The sequence below is a fragment of the Cololabis saira genome, chromosome 14 (genome assembly GCF_033807715.1).
Source record: "Cololabis saira isolate AMF1-May2022 chromosome 14, fColSai1.1, whole genome shotgun sequence".
NCBI lineage: Eukaryota > Metazoa > Chordata > Actinopteri > Beloniformes > Belonidae > Cololabis > Cololabis saira.
The window spans coordinates 11,459,470-11,477,132 of NC_084600.1; the positions used below are offsets into that span (position 1 = coordinate 11,459,470).

The following is a 17,663-nucleotide window of genomic DNA, read 5'->3' on the forward strand; positions in this document are numbered from 1 at the left end:
CATTTCCGCTTCCTGTATCCAAATCCAAAACAACAACAATTAAAGCTGCAAGCAGTGATGAACGGGCCCTCGCACCCTCGTGCACGCACGGCGTGCTGCAGTGGGAAGCACTTGTATGACTTGCATGTAGATGTCTTCATGCCTGGACATTTAGCGGATGACACCACCCACGACTCTGTATGTATTACCATTCAAATGTTATGGCAGAAAATAGGATCTATCAAATATCGACCAATCAGAAAAAGGGGCGGGGCTAATTCATGCCAATGAAGGTCAAGTACTCAAAACCGAGTGCGATGACACCACCCACGATTCTCTATGTCAAACCATTCAAAAGTTATAGCAGGAAATAGGGACTATCAAATATTGACCAATCAGAAGAAGGGGCGGGGCTAATTTGCACCAATTATGTTCAAGGACTCAAAACCGAGTCTGATGACACCACCCACGACTCTTTATGTCAAACCATTCAAAAGTTATGGCAGAAAGTAGGAACTGTCACATATCGACCAATCAGAAGAAGGGGCGGGGCTAATTCATGCCAATGAAGGTCAAGTGTTTTGTAGTGTGTTCCAGTCATTAGCTGCAGCAAACCGGAAGGCGCTGTGACCAAAGACTGTACGGGCTTTGGGGATGGAGAGTTTAATGAAATGACTGGAGCTCAGATTGAGGGAAAAGTGTGACAGGTGTAAAAGGGAAGGGAGGTAGAGAGGTGTTACTAGTATGGTTTTGTAGATGAGCAGGAGCCAGTGACGGAGCCGTCTGGTGTGGACGGATGTCCAGTCTACCAGGTTATATAAGTGGCGGTGGTGAGTGGTGAAGGTTGGTGTGGAGATTGGTTGCAGAACTCATGCCAAGTGCTGAGGTGAGCCTGCCTTTATCTAATTTAAATCCTTCAACCTTCCCATGCACGATCTCAGGTCATTTTGACATTCCAGGTCCCAAGAGCTAGTTTCAGCGGCAAGGTCCCATGTCTTTGCCTGCTATCCATGCCACTCTGTGATTTCTTCTTCCTTTTTTTCTTAATACAACTCAAGCTGGACATTTAGGCTGCGTCCCAATTGACCCCCTCGCCCTCGTTTTCTTCACTTCTCCTCTTTTCACCTAGGGGGAGGGGGCATAACGAGGGCGAGGGGCTGAGAATATCCCCTTTCAAATCGAGGGTTTTCACATGCTGACTTCGCGAGCGAGGGGCTATGAAAATTTCCCAGAATGCTACGTAAACTACGCCGTAGGCTCTGCGTCGATTTGACTCGCCGACCGACAAACAGGCAGAGTCGTCTTAGATTGTGACCAAGGGAACAAGCATTTTTTTGTGAGAAATAGAGAGAAATAATCCTGTGACTCGTCAGATTTGTTTTGGATGTTTCTGATATAATAGTTTTCAGAAACCACCAAGTAATCCAGCTATTATCTGGGTAATTTACACACTTTCAGATAAAGTTGCCGAAGATCACGCCAGAATAAAGGGATTTATGGTTCTGCGTTACACCAACGCAGAGCCTACGGCGTAGGTTACGTAACCTTCGCCGTAAGTTCTGCGTTGATGTACGCGGCGACGCGCGCCGTACGCCGTACCCTACGCCGTAGGCTCTGCGTCGATTTAACGCGGACCCAAGCTCCGGAGCCGGCAGACAGAAATCTCGAAATTTCGGAGCAAATTTCTTAAGAGGCATAGCTACAACTGTTAGATTTCATCTATTAAACCAACATCTTCCTAAATGATTTATTTCAGCCAGCGTAATTCTCAACAGAGCTGCAGGTTTCTCTCCCGGGACGACGGAGCAGCTTGACCCGGCGGACACGTCTGTCCCCCCGGCTGTGAGCTGCTGCTGCTCCCCGGGGCCGGGGGCTCTTCTCATCTCCGAAAACGTGGGGAGTCAAATTTCTTAGCAGTCGTTATTTGGATAAACTGAGCCCAGGTTGGGGATCTTAACGGTTACTTTTGAGCCTGAAAAAATATTAAAACTTAATGAAGTGCCATATTAACAGCGCTACAGCTGAAATTAAAACAGCTTTTGGCTCTCAGCTTCCTGATCAGGTTAGGGATGAAAACGAGGGGGAGTAGGAGAATTGGGACAGGCACCTGGGCCAAGTGCCCTAGATCTCAAGTGCCCTAAAATCTCCCCCTTCTTTTTTAGGGGTTAGGGAAGAAAAAGAAGGGCGAGTGGAGAAAAGAAGGGCGAGTGAAGTTGAATTGGGATTGGGCCTTACATACACTCATGGATCATACATCCATCATACATTTTTCAAGCATTGCCAGTCACAGTTATACAGTAATGGGTACAATTTGGAATTGGAAATAGGAGTTGTATAACACTTTATTTATGTACAGTTTGGTTTGAAATTTGGAGCAGTCATCAAGTGTGTTCTTGTTGTGTTAGTAATCTCAAGGTTATAAATAGATTCCTACTTCTAATACTGCAGCTAAGAGTCAAAGCTGCTCTTTTTAAACACTTATGATGAATTGCAAGAAGGTTCAGGCCACCGTTTACAGTTTTGGCTTGAGCACAGCAAGCGATCATCCTGGCCAGGCACGATAAAGCTTCTGATGAAGATAATAAAACTAAGAGCCGCTAGGGCTTACAGGTGTATTTAATCGAGAGGTTTAAACATTAGCCTCCAGATTAGAGCCTGAATTTAACATTAAAGATGCAATTGCATCCCCCCGCTATATACGGTAGACATTAATGATTCAGTAATACATTGTAATATATTTAAAAAAGTAAAAAAGTTTTCCTGTAGATCCTAAACAGCCAACGTCACATTTTATTGTCATTAAAGAGCCACCCAGCCACTAAGGAGACACAAGCCAGTGGTCTCATGGTGCAATAGTGGATAAATGGAGAGTTGTATCAGGAAAGACATCTGATCTAAGACCTGAATAAATGTGTGGAGCAGGATGGTTCCATTTGATGACCCATGAAAGTGAAAAGCTGAGAGAAATTGCTTATAACTTATTGTCATATTTATTCTGGTGCTTCATTTTGTAGCATAGTGTGGGACCAATCAACTCATTTTGAACATGAACAAGACAAAAGAGAAGATTTTATGGTTATTAGGAGGACTGGGAACAAGGCAATTATAGAGGGAATGTGCATGACGTCACAGATGCGACTTCACAGCGGGTTACGCCCACTGAGTGGTAGAAAGACTGAGTGGCACAAAGACTGAGTGGCAGCGTAGACTTTTAGTTTGAGCAACTGGAAAACATCTAAAATGGGAAAGAACTGTACTCATAGATTTAGCAAGAAATCGGAGTTATCTTTTTACAGACTGCCGAAAAATACGTTTAAGAGAGACAAATGGATCGCTGCAATTCCCAGAAACAACTGAATCTAAGCACCGAAACGTGGATTTGCGGTTCCCATTTTGTATCAGGTAATGTTGGAATGTTTTGGGTAGCTAACGTCAAACAGTAAAATCACGTCAAATCATAAAGTTCGGTGTCCTCATCACTTTAATTTCTACAACAAATCCTGCCTTGAAGTCGGACCAAGCGTCAAGACTTTTGTAAGCCTTCAAGCTTTGCTTCGTGTATTTCCCCAGCGTAGAAATTAAGTACATATAAATATCAGGAAACTGGATTGGTGGTCAAATATTAATGTCCATGGACCACTGGTTCTTGGGGTAACTGTACAGGTCACTGTCAAGTCCAACTGCCTTTAATTTAAGCCCATAATAAGCTGTTATCCCGTCTTTTCCACAGTTTCTCCTAGTTGCAGCCATTTTTGTCACTCAGTGCCAGTAAGGGGGTTGGTCCAGTGGGAAAGTCACGTCAATGCATTCCCTCTATTGTTTCCATGGTGGGAGAAGAGGTGGAGGAGATGGAGGGTGAGATACCTGGGTGTTCATCTGGACAGTAGACTGAACTGAATGTCCAGCACAGACACTGTTAACAAGACAGGGCAGACACCTTGTAGAAAGTGTTGTTTTACGTGTAGTCATCAGTGTCTATTTTGGGGTGCCAACATCTGAACTTGTGAGTCAAAGAAACTGAACAAACTTCAAAAACCTAATTTCAAATAACAAAAACAATCCCAAATTCCTATTCTCCACAATAGATTTTTTAACAAATGGAAACCCCAACAGATCCCATAAAACAGCAACAGACGCCTGTGAGGATTTTGCAGACCACTTCAGGGGTAAAATTGATGACATTAGATCCAGTCTTTTATCTCAACAGATTTTAACTCTTAACACACCTGGATCAGTGCTTTTATCTGAGGAAACACTGGAGAGTTTTGCCTTGGTTGATGCGGGGACACTTGGTCGAGTTTTCTCCAAGGTAAAGCCCACAACCTGCCTTTTAGACCCCATTCCCACACCATTCTTTAAAACACTCTATGGATTCTTTGAGGAACAGCTGCTGTATTTGGTCAACTGCTCTCTTCAGAGGGGTGTCTTTCTCCGCCGCCTTTAAAACGGCGGTGGTGAAGCCCCTTCTGAAGAAGTCTTAGTCGTTATTTATGGTCTATTTTATACATTCTATTGTCTTATTGTATTAGTTTCTAATGTCTTGCTTTCTAGACATACTTTTAGGATTTTATTTTATCTTATACTTTTTAAACTCTTTTAGGTCCCGTTTACACGGAGCAAAAATGGAGGTGTTTTCATGCGTTTTGGCCGTTCGTTTACACGAAAACGGAGCTCAAAGTCACCAAGAACAATAATTTCTGAAAACTCCGGCCAAACTCAGTTTTCACGTTTGCGTCTAAACAGAGGAAAACGGAGATTTAGCCTTCAGAACGTCACATTATGCAACAGAAACGTCACCAGCGTCATGTGTGCGACCTGTGTTTACAATTAGTTTGGCCACCGTCAATATTTTCTTGTATTTTACCTGTTTTATATTCTAAAGTCACACTTAAAAGTAACTCCACTTCTCTGTCACTCCAAACGAAAGACTCTCGTTCCGTCTTGGAAGTAAAGCCTGAATTATGGTCCCGCAAATCGACGCAGAGCCTACGGTGTAGGGTACGCGGCGATGTGCGCCGTACGGTGTGCGTCGCCGCGTACCCTACGCCGTAAGCTCTGCGTTGGTGTAACGCAGAACCATAAATCAGCCTTAACTGGAAGTTACACGTGTCATTTGTTGATGTTTTTTCCAGGATTCTGATTGGCTGGCATGACGTTAACAGCCTATTTATGCGGATTCGTGTAAACGAAGAGATTTTGAAAAAGATCTCGCGTAAACGATGGAATTTTTCAAACGTAGAGGGGGAAATATCCGTTTTTGAAAATACCCGGCTATGTGTAAACGGGGCCTTAGTGTATCTTATCCTGCTTTCTTTTAGCTTTTAGCTCCAGTGTTTCCTCATGGGGAGCCTCCATGCTGGGAGTGACTCTGGCCTGCAGGGGGGTGGTTCTGGGGGTGGTTCTGGCCTGGATGGTTGTGGAGCTCTGCACCACGGCTTCACCGCTGTGGGGGGGTCCTCTATCCTTCCGGGGGGGATGGTCTCTGTGGGGGGATGGTCTCTGTGGAGTCCCCCCCCCCCTTGTGGCCCGGGATGGTCTCTGTGGAGGAACCCCTCCTCCCCGCCTGTAGCTGCGGGTTATGAGACCTCCTGGGGTGGACGGCTCCCTGTTACCGTTTCCTCACCTGGATCCTCAGTGCTCAGCCATGTCTACACCGTGTGTCTGTGTGTGTGTCTTTGTGCGTGTCTTTGTGTGTAATTCTATGCATGAAAAGTGCTTTCTAAATAAAGTTGATTTGATTTGTTTTGATGAAGAAGTCTAACTATGTCCTGGGATCTGCTCTGGAGCTTCGACAGCTGATTGAGGCAGGAAGAATTCTGCATAACGTTGCTTAACATAAAAGGACAACACGGCAAATCCATGACTCAACAAAGCGATTCAACAACAGACTGCTCAGAAAGAAACTTTATCAGGTTTCCTGCAATACAGAGGTTCATTCCTGCCCACAGTTAAGCATCATGCAATGATGAATAAAAATTATCTTCTTGGTCACTTATTCTCTACTTTGCATGTAATTCTGATTTAATTTGTCCTTTTTTAGTTGTACAATTTTCAATAATGATTATTACTGCAAGACATTTCATTTCTCTTTAAAAATAATACAATATAATGCGATTAAATACAATTTATTTATGTTTTTAACTGCCAAACATAAAAAATAAAGCTGATTACAATAAACACTATGTAGAAATAACAGATGAATTAACTAGTTTCATATGAATGATAGTTAAATAATATTTCAATCACATACCCAGCATTGATCACTTAGACAAACTGAGCATATTCTTCAACAGTAAACTAACCTGCCAGGTATTTCTTAAGAATAAATACTAATTATGGTAATAATAATTATTATAACTCAAATCTTAATGTAAATACCCAATGAAGTAAGACATTTCTAATTAAATCTACAGTTCTAATGCGTTATGTATCACAGCATGATAAAAAAAAACCTTGGTCCAAAGCATTAAAATAATAATAATAATGATAAATTAATCGAATATAATAAACATAGAACCACCATGTGAAAAACTCTACAGCCTTACAAAAAGAAATAGCATCCAGGCAACACCAATCAAACGTACTTGATTAATTGATAATCAGTCAGTGTCGATTTCTATAAAATTAGAGGTTTTCTGGAGCATTCAGGTGTGTAGCACAAAGCAGTCTTGGAAGGGTTAGAAAGCCATTTCCGAGCAAGTTAGATTCCATCATTCATACAATGAGAAAGCTTAATCACAAGTGGAAAACATTACAAAACAGCTGCTGATCTTCCAGGGAGTAGACATCCGTTCAAGTTTACCAGCTTCCAAAAACTCTCAAGCACAATGGTAGAAGTGTGATGATTTGGGCTTGTTTCTAGTCTAATCTAGTCATGCAACACGATAATGATTCCAAGAATACCATCAAATCTACAGCATAATAGCTAAAAACGAAAACATTGTTAAGAAGTAGACAAAGCAGATTGGATTATTGTACATTCCTGCACAATGAGTGTGAGATTGATAATATTACATGAGAAAATGGTCACTTCTTGGTTAAAACTAAGTGATACTTAGTTTCTGGATAAACCTGTGCTAACCAGTGAGGATCTTGAGGAGTGGTAGGCTGGTGGTTACAGAGGTAGGCTTGGGCCTGGGGTGTAGAAGCCCGGTTCACAACAGAGGTTAACCAGTGTGGGCTCCGACCCCCAAACTGCTGGAAAAATGGCAGCCCACTGTTCCCACTGTAACTAGTGATGTGTTGAAAGACCTGATTTTCCTCAAGGGGATGAATAAAGTATCTAATTATTATTTTGGCCTATATAGGGCTTGGTTGCCAAGTTGCATTCTGGGGCGCGGCGGCCATGTTGGCAGCCTGGTGAGTGTAAACAAACAGCAGTGTAGTAGCACCAAGTGAACAGACGGAACGCAAAAAAAAAAGTTAAAATGCCGGAAAGGAACTGGAATGTACCAGGATACCTTAAACAAGGAAGCCAGGGACCGGTATATGGAGAAAATAATGATTATTAACTGTTTGGATCCATATGAAATCCCTTCTAAAGAGTGGAGCTCCGACGAGGACTCACTGCCACAGTTCTGCACAACCGATGTCTTCGGCTGCCTTGATTGCGGTGTAAGCGCCTACACTTCGGAGCAGTTCCGTTGTTATAAGTCATTGGAGTCTCATGTGCAGTTCACAAATGGATGGGTGCAGGAGCTTCAGATCATAAAGCCGGCAAACAGTGGGAACAAAAGTTAAACCATTAGCGATCTTTTCCCCACGTCTGTTATGTGTGGAGCTGTTGCAGCTACAACACAGCAATGGGTTACCATGGTTTACAGAATAACGGAAAGTAACGATTACAAGTAAGACACAATGAAGAGGGAGCACGTCTGTACACAGTTGTCAAGGTTGACATTCCCCCCAGGTTTCAGTTTCTGTTTTGCCCCGCCTGTGTCCAATCTGCCCTGATTGTGTCTGCACCTGTGTCTCGTCATGTCTCGTTATCCCCTGTGTATATCTGGTCTTGTCATTCCCGTGTTCCCTGTGGGACCGTACTGTTCTTCCCTCCATGTGCTCCTGATTTTTGATCCCTGTTCATGTTAAGTTTAGATCCTGCCAAGCAGTGCTTTTTGTTTTTACCTTTATGGAATAAATCCTTTTGTTTTTCATTGAACTCCTGCCTCCTGCCTCCTGCTCTCCCTGCGTTTGGGTCCACACCTTACCCCCAGACGTGACAACAGTGCGCAGTGGTCCGAAGAGCAGCTAAGGTAGCTTCCAATATGACGGCTCCGCCAAGTGATGACGTCAAGACGACCAAGCCCTATTGTTGAATGAGTAATGTTATACAGTAACATGTCAAGCATTGTTCTTCATCTGAGCTTGTAGTTATCCAACTTTTAAGTTCTGGTAAGAATCAAATGAATATTTCTATCTTTTTTTCCCTTTCTTTTAATGTCCTCCATAAAAATGCCCCCCCCCCCCCCCCCCCCCCCAAAAAAAAAAAAAAAAAACATATCAGGGTAATTTAAAAGATTTATGAAAACAATGTCCCATTATGATTCCTACCAAGTGCTTTACATAATTTACAAGGCTTTTATTACCATGATCCAAATGTTCTTGGAATATTATACTGGGATCAAATCTGGAATAAGCAATATAATATAATATATTATATAACATAAGTTCATAAAGTGTATAAGTATATGAATGATTTAGGAATATATGACATTAAGTTTAGTGTGACAACATATGTTTATTGACTGTTAAGTCATGCAAGAAGTTAATGTACCGTAATTGGCTAATGCTAATGCTAATGGTAATTGCTAATTTCGCAGTTCTTGTCTTATATTTTAAAGGTATAATTCAACACTGTTTATATACTGTAAAGGAAACTGAGTTTTGTATTATTTTCTGTTGCAGTTTCACTCGTGGTATTTCACCATATAAGAAAGGAAATAAAGGGAGCAAGAGGCTCTAATCCTGGCTCAAGTATAGTGTCATACCTGAGTTTGGCTGACTGTTAAACTGAGGTAACGTACAAGAAGTACTCATACTTATATACTTATATATTATATATAATAATTTTAAACATACAATAACTTTTCTCAGTTTCAACATGTGATATGCTATTTTCAGTTAAAATTAATGTTAAAAGGAGTTGCTAACTGTGTTGTCTACTGGATCACACACCTACATTACAATTTAGTCAAAGCGTTGACTATTGTGTCATATCAAAGCTCTGTATTGTTGCTCTTAGACCCATCAAAGCCTTAATAAAACTGGACATTGTAAAACACCTAAATGCCAATTTAGACACCTTCTGATCAAACATAACACAGAAAGGAAAATTAAATGTATCAATATTTCCAGTAAAATATTGTGATGACATGACAGCCCGAAAGATAAGGAGCAAATCAATAACAGAGATGAAGCTGGGAGTTCTCATTCTGTTTACGATGAGTGGAAGGAAAACACTTGAGGATCTTGTTGCAATACTATTTGCATGGCCCCCGTCTAAAATGTCTTGAGACATTTTAGAATCAATATCAACAGAAGTTGACTATGTGCTGCATGGTACTACAGCACTTCAAATATGACAGCACATTGACATAAAACTTTATTATTAACTAAACTTAATAAATGTAACTTTATTATTATTATTATTATTATTATTATTATTATTATTATTATTATTATTATTATTATTATTATTATTATTATTATCATTATTATTATTATCATCATTTTTTAATTATTATTATTATTATTATTATTATTATATTATCATTAGTTTCTTAATTTCTACCATTCCCAACAATATATACATTTACTATTCAAGAATTCAAGAATTTGTATTCATCCCCAAACCATTACACCACATCCACTGTGTTTAATAAATAAGATATGTTTTGGATCATGCTGTTTCTTCAGACTTCTTCAGACTTTGCATACTTGTACACAAGTGACTCTTCTGACCCCTGTCCATAATGCTTCTATTCTCTAACCTCTAATGGCTTCCTGGATCAGTTCCTGGATTAATATCTTCACTGAACCATGTTAGGTGACACTAACGTGGTCTTGTCCTTCTAACTGCAGCATTAACTTAAGAAATTGAACTAATATGACTAATTTTCTTTAATCAGGTCTGTTGTACCCATTTTTGCAGCACGCTCATTAAAATACTCCAAGACTTTGACTTCAAGCCCTTCAAAAATCGAATACACTTGTGGACAATAAGCAACAGCAAAAACAATATCACCCGATTCCATATTTTTTAATATTCAGTTTATCCCAAAGATGACTCACTCAAAGTTGTGATTCTCCTTAATCTGAGTATTTGTGCACCCTGATACTGTATTTTAACTTGCAAAACCATAAAAGGGCTGTTTGACCACATATGCACATAGAAAAGTTGCACACAATCAGTCATTTCTGGCCGTGGAGCTGCATTAAAATAGACAAAGCAGATGCTTGTCGTGTCATCTCGGCTAATTAAGGACGGAGGATGGACTTCCTGCTCTGTGTTTTTATTTTCTCCAACATGCACAGCTGCATATATGCACTACATTCAAGAGGGATGGGGGCAGGGACAGAAAGTCGTCATGTTGCCTCCAACCCCATTATGTGTCCCTAAAACTTGATGTTTTGTTTTGGGTCTTTTTTTTCAATGTGAAGAATGTTCCTAATCTTATAAGGTCAGGAGTCTTGTTACCTGAAGGGTGGAGGTGCAAAGGAATACATACTGTATAATAGCCACGTATTTTCAGACAAAAACTATAAAAACATAGCATCAAAGCACTGCATGCATGTATCTATAGTCCTTTAATCAACAAGTCTGCTGGAGTTTTACTCCATATGCATGTCTGAGCATGCTCCCTGATGCACACACACTTGTGTCAGGCCATGTTAATACGTAATATCCAAAGTGGATGATTAAACCAACCCAGATCACGCGCTAAAAGGACAGCAAAATATCCACATCATCCACACATTTCTTATTCAACTATGACGGTGGAACAGATTACAAGGATGTCCGATTGCAATATGCACAAACGTAGAAGCAGACCTCTTCTGAGCCCACCGTAGCAAGTAGCAGACTTTGAGCTAACATGCAAAAACAGAAGCAGTCACAGAGAAATGGAAGCACAGTAACGACGCAAACGCAGAGGTGAATTTACCTACCACGCACGGACAGATAGAAGGGAGTTTAGTGCGGCCCTTCATGAGCAAGAGACAGAGGAAAACAGCCTCCCAGACACCCGCAGTAGAGGAGGAGAGGGATGGGGACAAAGAGAGAGAAACGGTGAGAGAGAGGGAGAGAGAGAGAGAGAGAAGGAGAGACGTATGGGAGGCTGGAAAGGGGAAAAAGAAATAATAAAAGAAGGAGGGGATAAAAGGATGGGGGTGGAAGGGGGGTGTCCTGGAAACCAGAGTTGTTGGTGTTAGAATTTTCTTTTTTTTTTTATCTAAAAGGCAATAGTATGATTAGAGAAGACGAGCAGTCTGCTCTAGCCGTGACTCATAAAATATCTTTGCCACTGCCAGTGAGTGAGGGAGGGAAGGGGAGACACAAACACATGGAAGTTATCGAAGATGGATGCATCAAGTAAATTCAACACATTTTATGGAGGATTCAAAATCACGTCATCCATTTCTGACGTAGATCATTTCAACTATGCAACCTGTAGGTGTTTCCATATTGATCTCTGTTTTCTAATGCCAGCTGTTCATGTGTTTATTTAACAGGTTCAAATGAATACTGTTATTCCCCAATAACCTAAAATGGCTGCATTTTAACATTAAGGGTTAAATGTGTATTTTGATGTCCAGTAATTTTTTTTATACCCCTTGCAAGTGCAACCTAATATTCCCACAGACATAGACGCACGCATAGGCTACCTGACATGCAAAATAAATCATGCCCAACTACAAATCTCTGATTGAAATCTTGGGGGACAGCTTTCTTTTAAAGTTGAAACGTTTCTGAATTGTGGCAATAAAAGGTTGCTTCACATTCCATAAAGCTTTCAGAGACTGTGTTTTAGGGACTTGGTCCCCATTAAGTTGTGGTTATTTTTGCTACAAATGGATGAAAATACTTAGAACATTTCAGCTGGGGTGACTGATAGTCAAACACAAAAAGCCACTGCGGATCATCAAAGCACTTTTGGAGATAATTTTGCCAACTAAAGGCATTTGTACACACGACAGCATGATGGGATAAGAGTAAAAACAAGCACATTTACTTTCATCTCACTTGAAAATACCTCACAAAAGTTTCAATTTCTTGTTGCACAGTTTTCATTCAATACATTTTTTTACGTTATTTTGATTATGTATCTGCCTACTAGTATTTACTTTCATTTCATGTACCTGCTTTTTGTAACAGTCATTTCATTTAAGAGGCAAATACGTATGTTCTGCTCCCGTTTAAAAACAACAGTTGTACTTTGTTCCATAACTTTACTTTGCAAACTAAATGTCATGTGTCTCCTCTAAAGACAAAAATATGTCTTAATCATTTCGTGTACACAAAATTATTCCTAGACACAAACTGATATTTATAAAGTAAGAAAGTGCAGTTGCATAAAAGTTGCATACCTCGGAAAACACACAAAGATGTCTTTGGAACAATTTTGGGCGTATTTAGTGAAATGGAGACGATATAATTTAACATAAAACAGAATGGGAATTTCACTTGAATATACTGTGGTAATACATTTTTTTCAGATTTTTGTGACTTATCAGTGGTTTTTAAAAACATCTAAAGATCATAGATGGATCATTGTGTAAAAGGTTCAAATATCTTTCAAAAAACCCACCCGCATGCTTCATCTGTAGATGTGTTACAAGGCTGTGTGACAGCAAATACAGTGTCTTTACATTTATCCATCACATAGAAAATATAATTCGATGATGCTGTTTATTTTTGTGTAATGGTTTCGGAATGTTGAGTCCTGCTCATTTATGCTGTTTTGTTATTTTGGTTTACATGTGCCGTTTTTCCCCCTGGTGTGTGACTTTTTTGGTTTTGATTATCTAGGCCTATGTTTTTTTGTTTTTTTTTACCAACAAATTTTAATTGAGACAGATTCACAGAGTATCAAAAAAAGAAAGTAAAATTTGTATAGTTCGTTACACATTTTTAAATCAATTACAGAATTTAGCTTCTTGAATTTGAACAGATGCATGTAAATTAAAAAAGAATCAGTTTCTGGACACAATCAAAAGGGATTCCCCCCCAATATAAGAAAAAAAAAAAGACACACACCCCCTCCCAGGCAATTGCACAGTGAAAATGAGGAACTACACAACGTCACTACACAGTACATTCACCAACGGCAACCAAAGCTTATACAGATCAACCCTGGAATGCAGGGTGGGACAACTTTATCAGGACCAAGGTGACATTGAGGACGCATTACACCTGTGCACTCCCACTCAATGAATATAGAAATAATCCTAAGAGGAGGGGGCACTAAAATGCTTGACTGTTTAAAAAAAAAAAAAAAAAAAGAGCAAGTGGTCATGCTGAAGTCCTTTGTATGAAATGGTAGGGCCTGTATACGTTCATCAACTAAGATCACTCCTGAAAGACTTGCCTTTATTTTCTGTCATTAGACCTGGAGCGGATCCTTGAGCTAGAGAAGGAACTAGAAGGTTTGTGGTTCCTATACCGGGATTATCTAGGCCTATAGGCAACCCATAGACAACACCCACTGGTTTGTGAAGATCCATTTTGAAACCTATTTTTCTTCGTACTGTATACGGGGCGCAGCCATGTTCCTCAGAAAGGCCAATGGGAAGACGCCCAGCGTATGTCAATCAAAGTTCACTTTGGCGACGAGCTCCTTCAGTTGATCCCTGTCACAATAGCTGCAGAGCTGCAGGCCCACATTGACAGCGGTTTATGCATTTTTACATGTTGACTTGATGACGAAACCAAAAATTGCTGTTATGTTAATCAACGCTGGTTTAGTTCTACTGATTCTTTTATTCCACACAACTTTATTAACAAATAAAGAAAAACAAAAAAAGTAGATATGCTCAGCTATTGATAAAATAAATAAATAAATAAATAAGATAAAATAAAAGTTAGAACAATAGGAAGGGTAAAAAGATACATCAACAAACCAATAAATAAATTGAAAAAATACACAAAACCAGCAAATTAGGAGAAAAGATGGAAAACAAAGGATAAGTCTAGGTGTAAATCTTACACATCATTAAACCAGCTGCCATGTTTCTCAATCGTTTTATCCCTTTTTACAGAATCTGCATATCTTAGGGATTGTATAAATCATTTAAATTAACTTGAAAAACGGATAAAACAAGGCAACAATTTACCAAACAAAATCAATAAATTTGAGATTAATTCAATCTGGCTATTTTTATGGGTAAAGTAAGTGACGATGGATTTACCGCTGAAGTTCACTTTATATGTGGTTTTGCACAAAATATAGTTTTCTAATCAGATCCAAAACATTAAGTGTATGCGTGCAGTGGTATAAAAAGTGTGTTAATGATTCTGAAGTACTAACTACTGATTACTTTGCTAAGTGGAGTAGCATGATGATTGCAGATGAGGAATTAATAATGGCAAGCCGATGGCTTGCCATTATTAATTAATGGCAATGACATATGATTGTCAATCAATCATATTAGAAATTAATATATTCCTTTATAAAAACTTTCCTAATGTGGTACAATAAAAATTCACCCCCCTCAGAGTTGTTATGGGTGTGAAATCAAATGATTGAGACCAAAACGGTTTTTGAACCAGGCTATAAATATGTTTATTTCTCCCCTAAAGTGGGACATTTTAACATGGAAGTCAATGGAGATTAACTCGCTTTTTCAGCCAGCCTCTAGTGGCCAGTCGAGGAATTGCAATAGATCTTAGATTCAATTCAATTCAATTCAATTCAATTCAATTCAATTCAATTCAATTCAATTCAATTCAATTCAATTCAATTCAATTCAATTCAATTCAATTCAATCCAATTCAATTCAATTCAATTTTATTTGTATAGCGTCTAATACAACAGATGTTGTCTCTAGACGCTTTCCAGAGACCCGAGCATTTATTACATAAACAATGGCAGGTAAAAACTCCCCTAGTGGGGGAAAAGCCTTAAGCCAAACAGTGGCAAGAAAAACTCCCCTTTAGGAGGGAAGAAACCTGGACCAGGACCTGGATCATAAGGGGGGACCCTCCTGCCGAAGGCCAGATTCACATTACCTCATCCCGGAAGTTAGATGGTTGGCCCTAAGTTTCTCCGTACCACTTGACTGTTTGTCAGTGTCTAAATATTGTCCTTTATCCCACTCCTTCCCTGCATATCCGTCATCTCTGTATATCTCATATATAGTCAGGTGAAAAAAATAAGCTCTTTCCTGCATGTCTTCCCCCCTCTCTCTCAAACCATTCCTGTCTACCTACTTTCCCAATAAAGGTCCCAAATGCCACAAAAATAAGACAGTGAAAACAAAGAAACAAACATTTCCAACCCTAGTGATGGGACACGCTACATTTTCAACTTTAGCACTCGAAATTGGGCACTAACTTCTCTGCGATCCCCGCTTCTGTGCTTTATTGATACTTTATTTTCAATTAGTGTTTATTCTGTGCGTGTTTTATTTGCCATCTACTGAATAAAGCAGACAGAAACCAAAGATTTGTGGCCAACTGTGGACCATGTAGGAAAAGGACCATTTTAAGATTGAAGAATAACGTATAACCTTTGTGAAAGAACACACCAGAAGGGAATATATCTTTCTGGGATCAATGAGAATGCAGGAGGCAGGACGTAGAAGGAATATCCACAACATCTTTATTGCACAACCCATGTGAAAAAGTGACCTCTGTCTGCTCACCTTGCTGTCTCAGCTCCTTGCATCTTCTGGAGATGCATTTTGATTTAAATGTTTGGTTCTGGATTTCTTGCCTCTTGATTTAACATCAAAGACTTTGCTCAGTGCTCCTGCCTCCTAAATTCCTGCATATGGGTCCTTGTCTCTTGAAATTGTGATAAATTGTATGTAATTTTAATCAATTCGTTTTACTTATCAAGGTTGTTTACTTGGAGATAATTTCTTTACATTCTTCTAACACAGTGATCATCAACTGGCGGCCCGCCCAACCGCCCAATCCGGCCCGCGACTGGATTCTTCTCTGACGGGCCTCTGACATCTCAGGATATGAATGCTTGAAATTTGTATGTTTAGTGTTGTGGTGACGGCGCAGATGATATTCTTTTGCAACCGCAACAGTTTCGTTGCAAATAAGGCAAACAGGTGACGCATTTGGGAAGGTTGCCATGATAAATGCGTACTTTTCAGTCCAGTAGTCGTTAAAGGATCTGTTTTCCAAATCAACTTTTTGTTTCATGGCCTTTGAGAGTTCCATTTTACCTGTTAAGAGGCTTTTTCCTATCACTTCTGTGGTGTTTTTTTTTCAAGTGCTCTATAAATAAAGTTGACTGAATTGAGTTGAGGCAAAATATGTCTATCACTCCTGGTGGATGACTGTGGTTTAGGTGATAGGAGAATGACTCATAAAGGCTAAAAATGCCTTGTTTTGTAATGAAATGGAAAAAAATATATAAACAATAAACATCAAATAATAATGTTATGCCAAAATGTGATTTTTATTTAATTTTAATTTGCCCGGCCCCACCAGGAAAGGGTGGTGTGCCTTCTCCGGGTGGGTGGAGAAGTCCTGCCTCAGGGGGAGGAGTTCAAGTATCTCGGGGTCTTGTTCACGAGTGAGGGAACGATGGAGCGTGAGATTGACAGACGGATCGGTGCAGCGTCCGCAGTTATGCGGTCGATGTACCGGACCGTCGTGGTGAAGAAGGAGCTGAGTCGAAAGGCGAAGCTTTCGATTTACCGGTCAATCTACGCACCTACCCTCACCTATGGTCATGAACTTTGGGTAGTGACCGAAAGGACAAGATCGTGGATACAAGCGGCTGAGATGAGTTTCCTCCGCAGGGTGGCTGGACGCTCCCTTAGAGATAGGGTGAGGAGTTCGGTCACCCGGGAGGAGCTCGGAGTCGAGCCGCTACTCCTCCACATTGAGAGGAGTCAGCTGAGGTGGCTTGGGCATCTGTACCGGATCCTCCCTAGGGAGGTGTTCCAGGCATGTCCCACCGGGAGGAGACCCCGGAAGACCCAGGACACGCTGGAGAGACTATGTCTCTCGGCTGGCCTGGGAACGCCTCGGACTCCCCTCGGAGGAGCTGGAGGAAGAACTGGAGGAAGAGCTGGAGGAGGAGCTGGAGGAAGTGTCTAGGGTGAAGGAAGTCTGGGCATCCCTGCTGAGGCTGCTGCCCCCGCGACCCGGGAACGGATAAGCGGCGGACGATGGATGGATGGATGGATGGATTGCCCGGCCCCCAAGGTGACTGTCCGGTAAAATACTGGCCCTCTGACAAATATAGTTGGTGACCCCTGGTCTAACAGTTGTGGATCTAATTGTAATTCTAAAACGGGTGTCTTTTTGGTAAAACTGCGCCCGCGCTTGTGGCCTGGTGCAACAATCACCTCATCTTGAATGTGGACAAGACAAAGGAGATTATGGTGGATTTTAGGAAAGCCAGGATTAAGTCAAATAGTTTTTTCCATCATGGGAGAAGAAGTGGAGGTTGTGGAGGATTATAAATACCTCAGAGTTCACCTGGACACCAGGCTGGATG

The 17,663-nt window shown here is 40.5% G+C and overlaps 1 protein-coding gene across 3 annotated transcripts in view; it reads right to left on the reverse strand.

Moving 5' to 3' along the window:
* The window catches only part of LOC133459580 (disks large homolog 4), a 155,619-nt gene that overhangs the window by 113,897 nt on the left and 24,059 nt on the right, over nt 1-17,663 (reverse strand). The window contains exon 1 of one of the 3 annotated variants that reach the window (XM_061739675.1): nt 11,142-11,214. The exons of 1 other annotated variant lie outside the window; for it this stretch is intronic. Coding sequence is in view for 1 of the 2 variants with exons in the window: in XM_061739672.1 (XP_061595656.1) it covers nt 11,146-11,187 (42 nt within the window). In the remaining variant the exon portion in view is untranslated. Of the gene's footprint in view, nt 1-11,141; nt 11,215-17,663 lie in introns of those variants that run through there. One more of the 3 variants, XM_061739672.1, reaches the window with a different exon arrangement.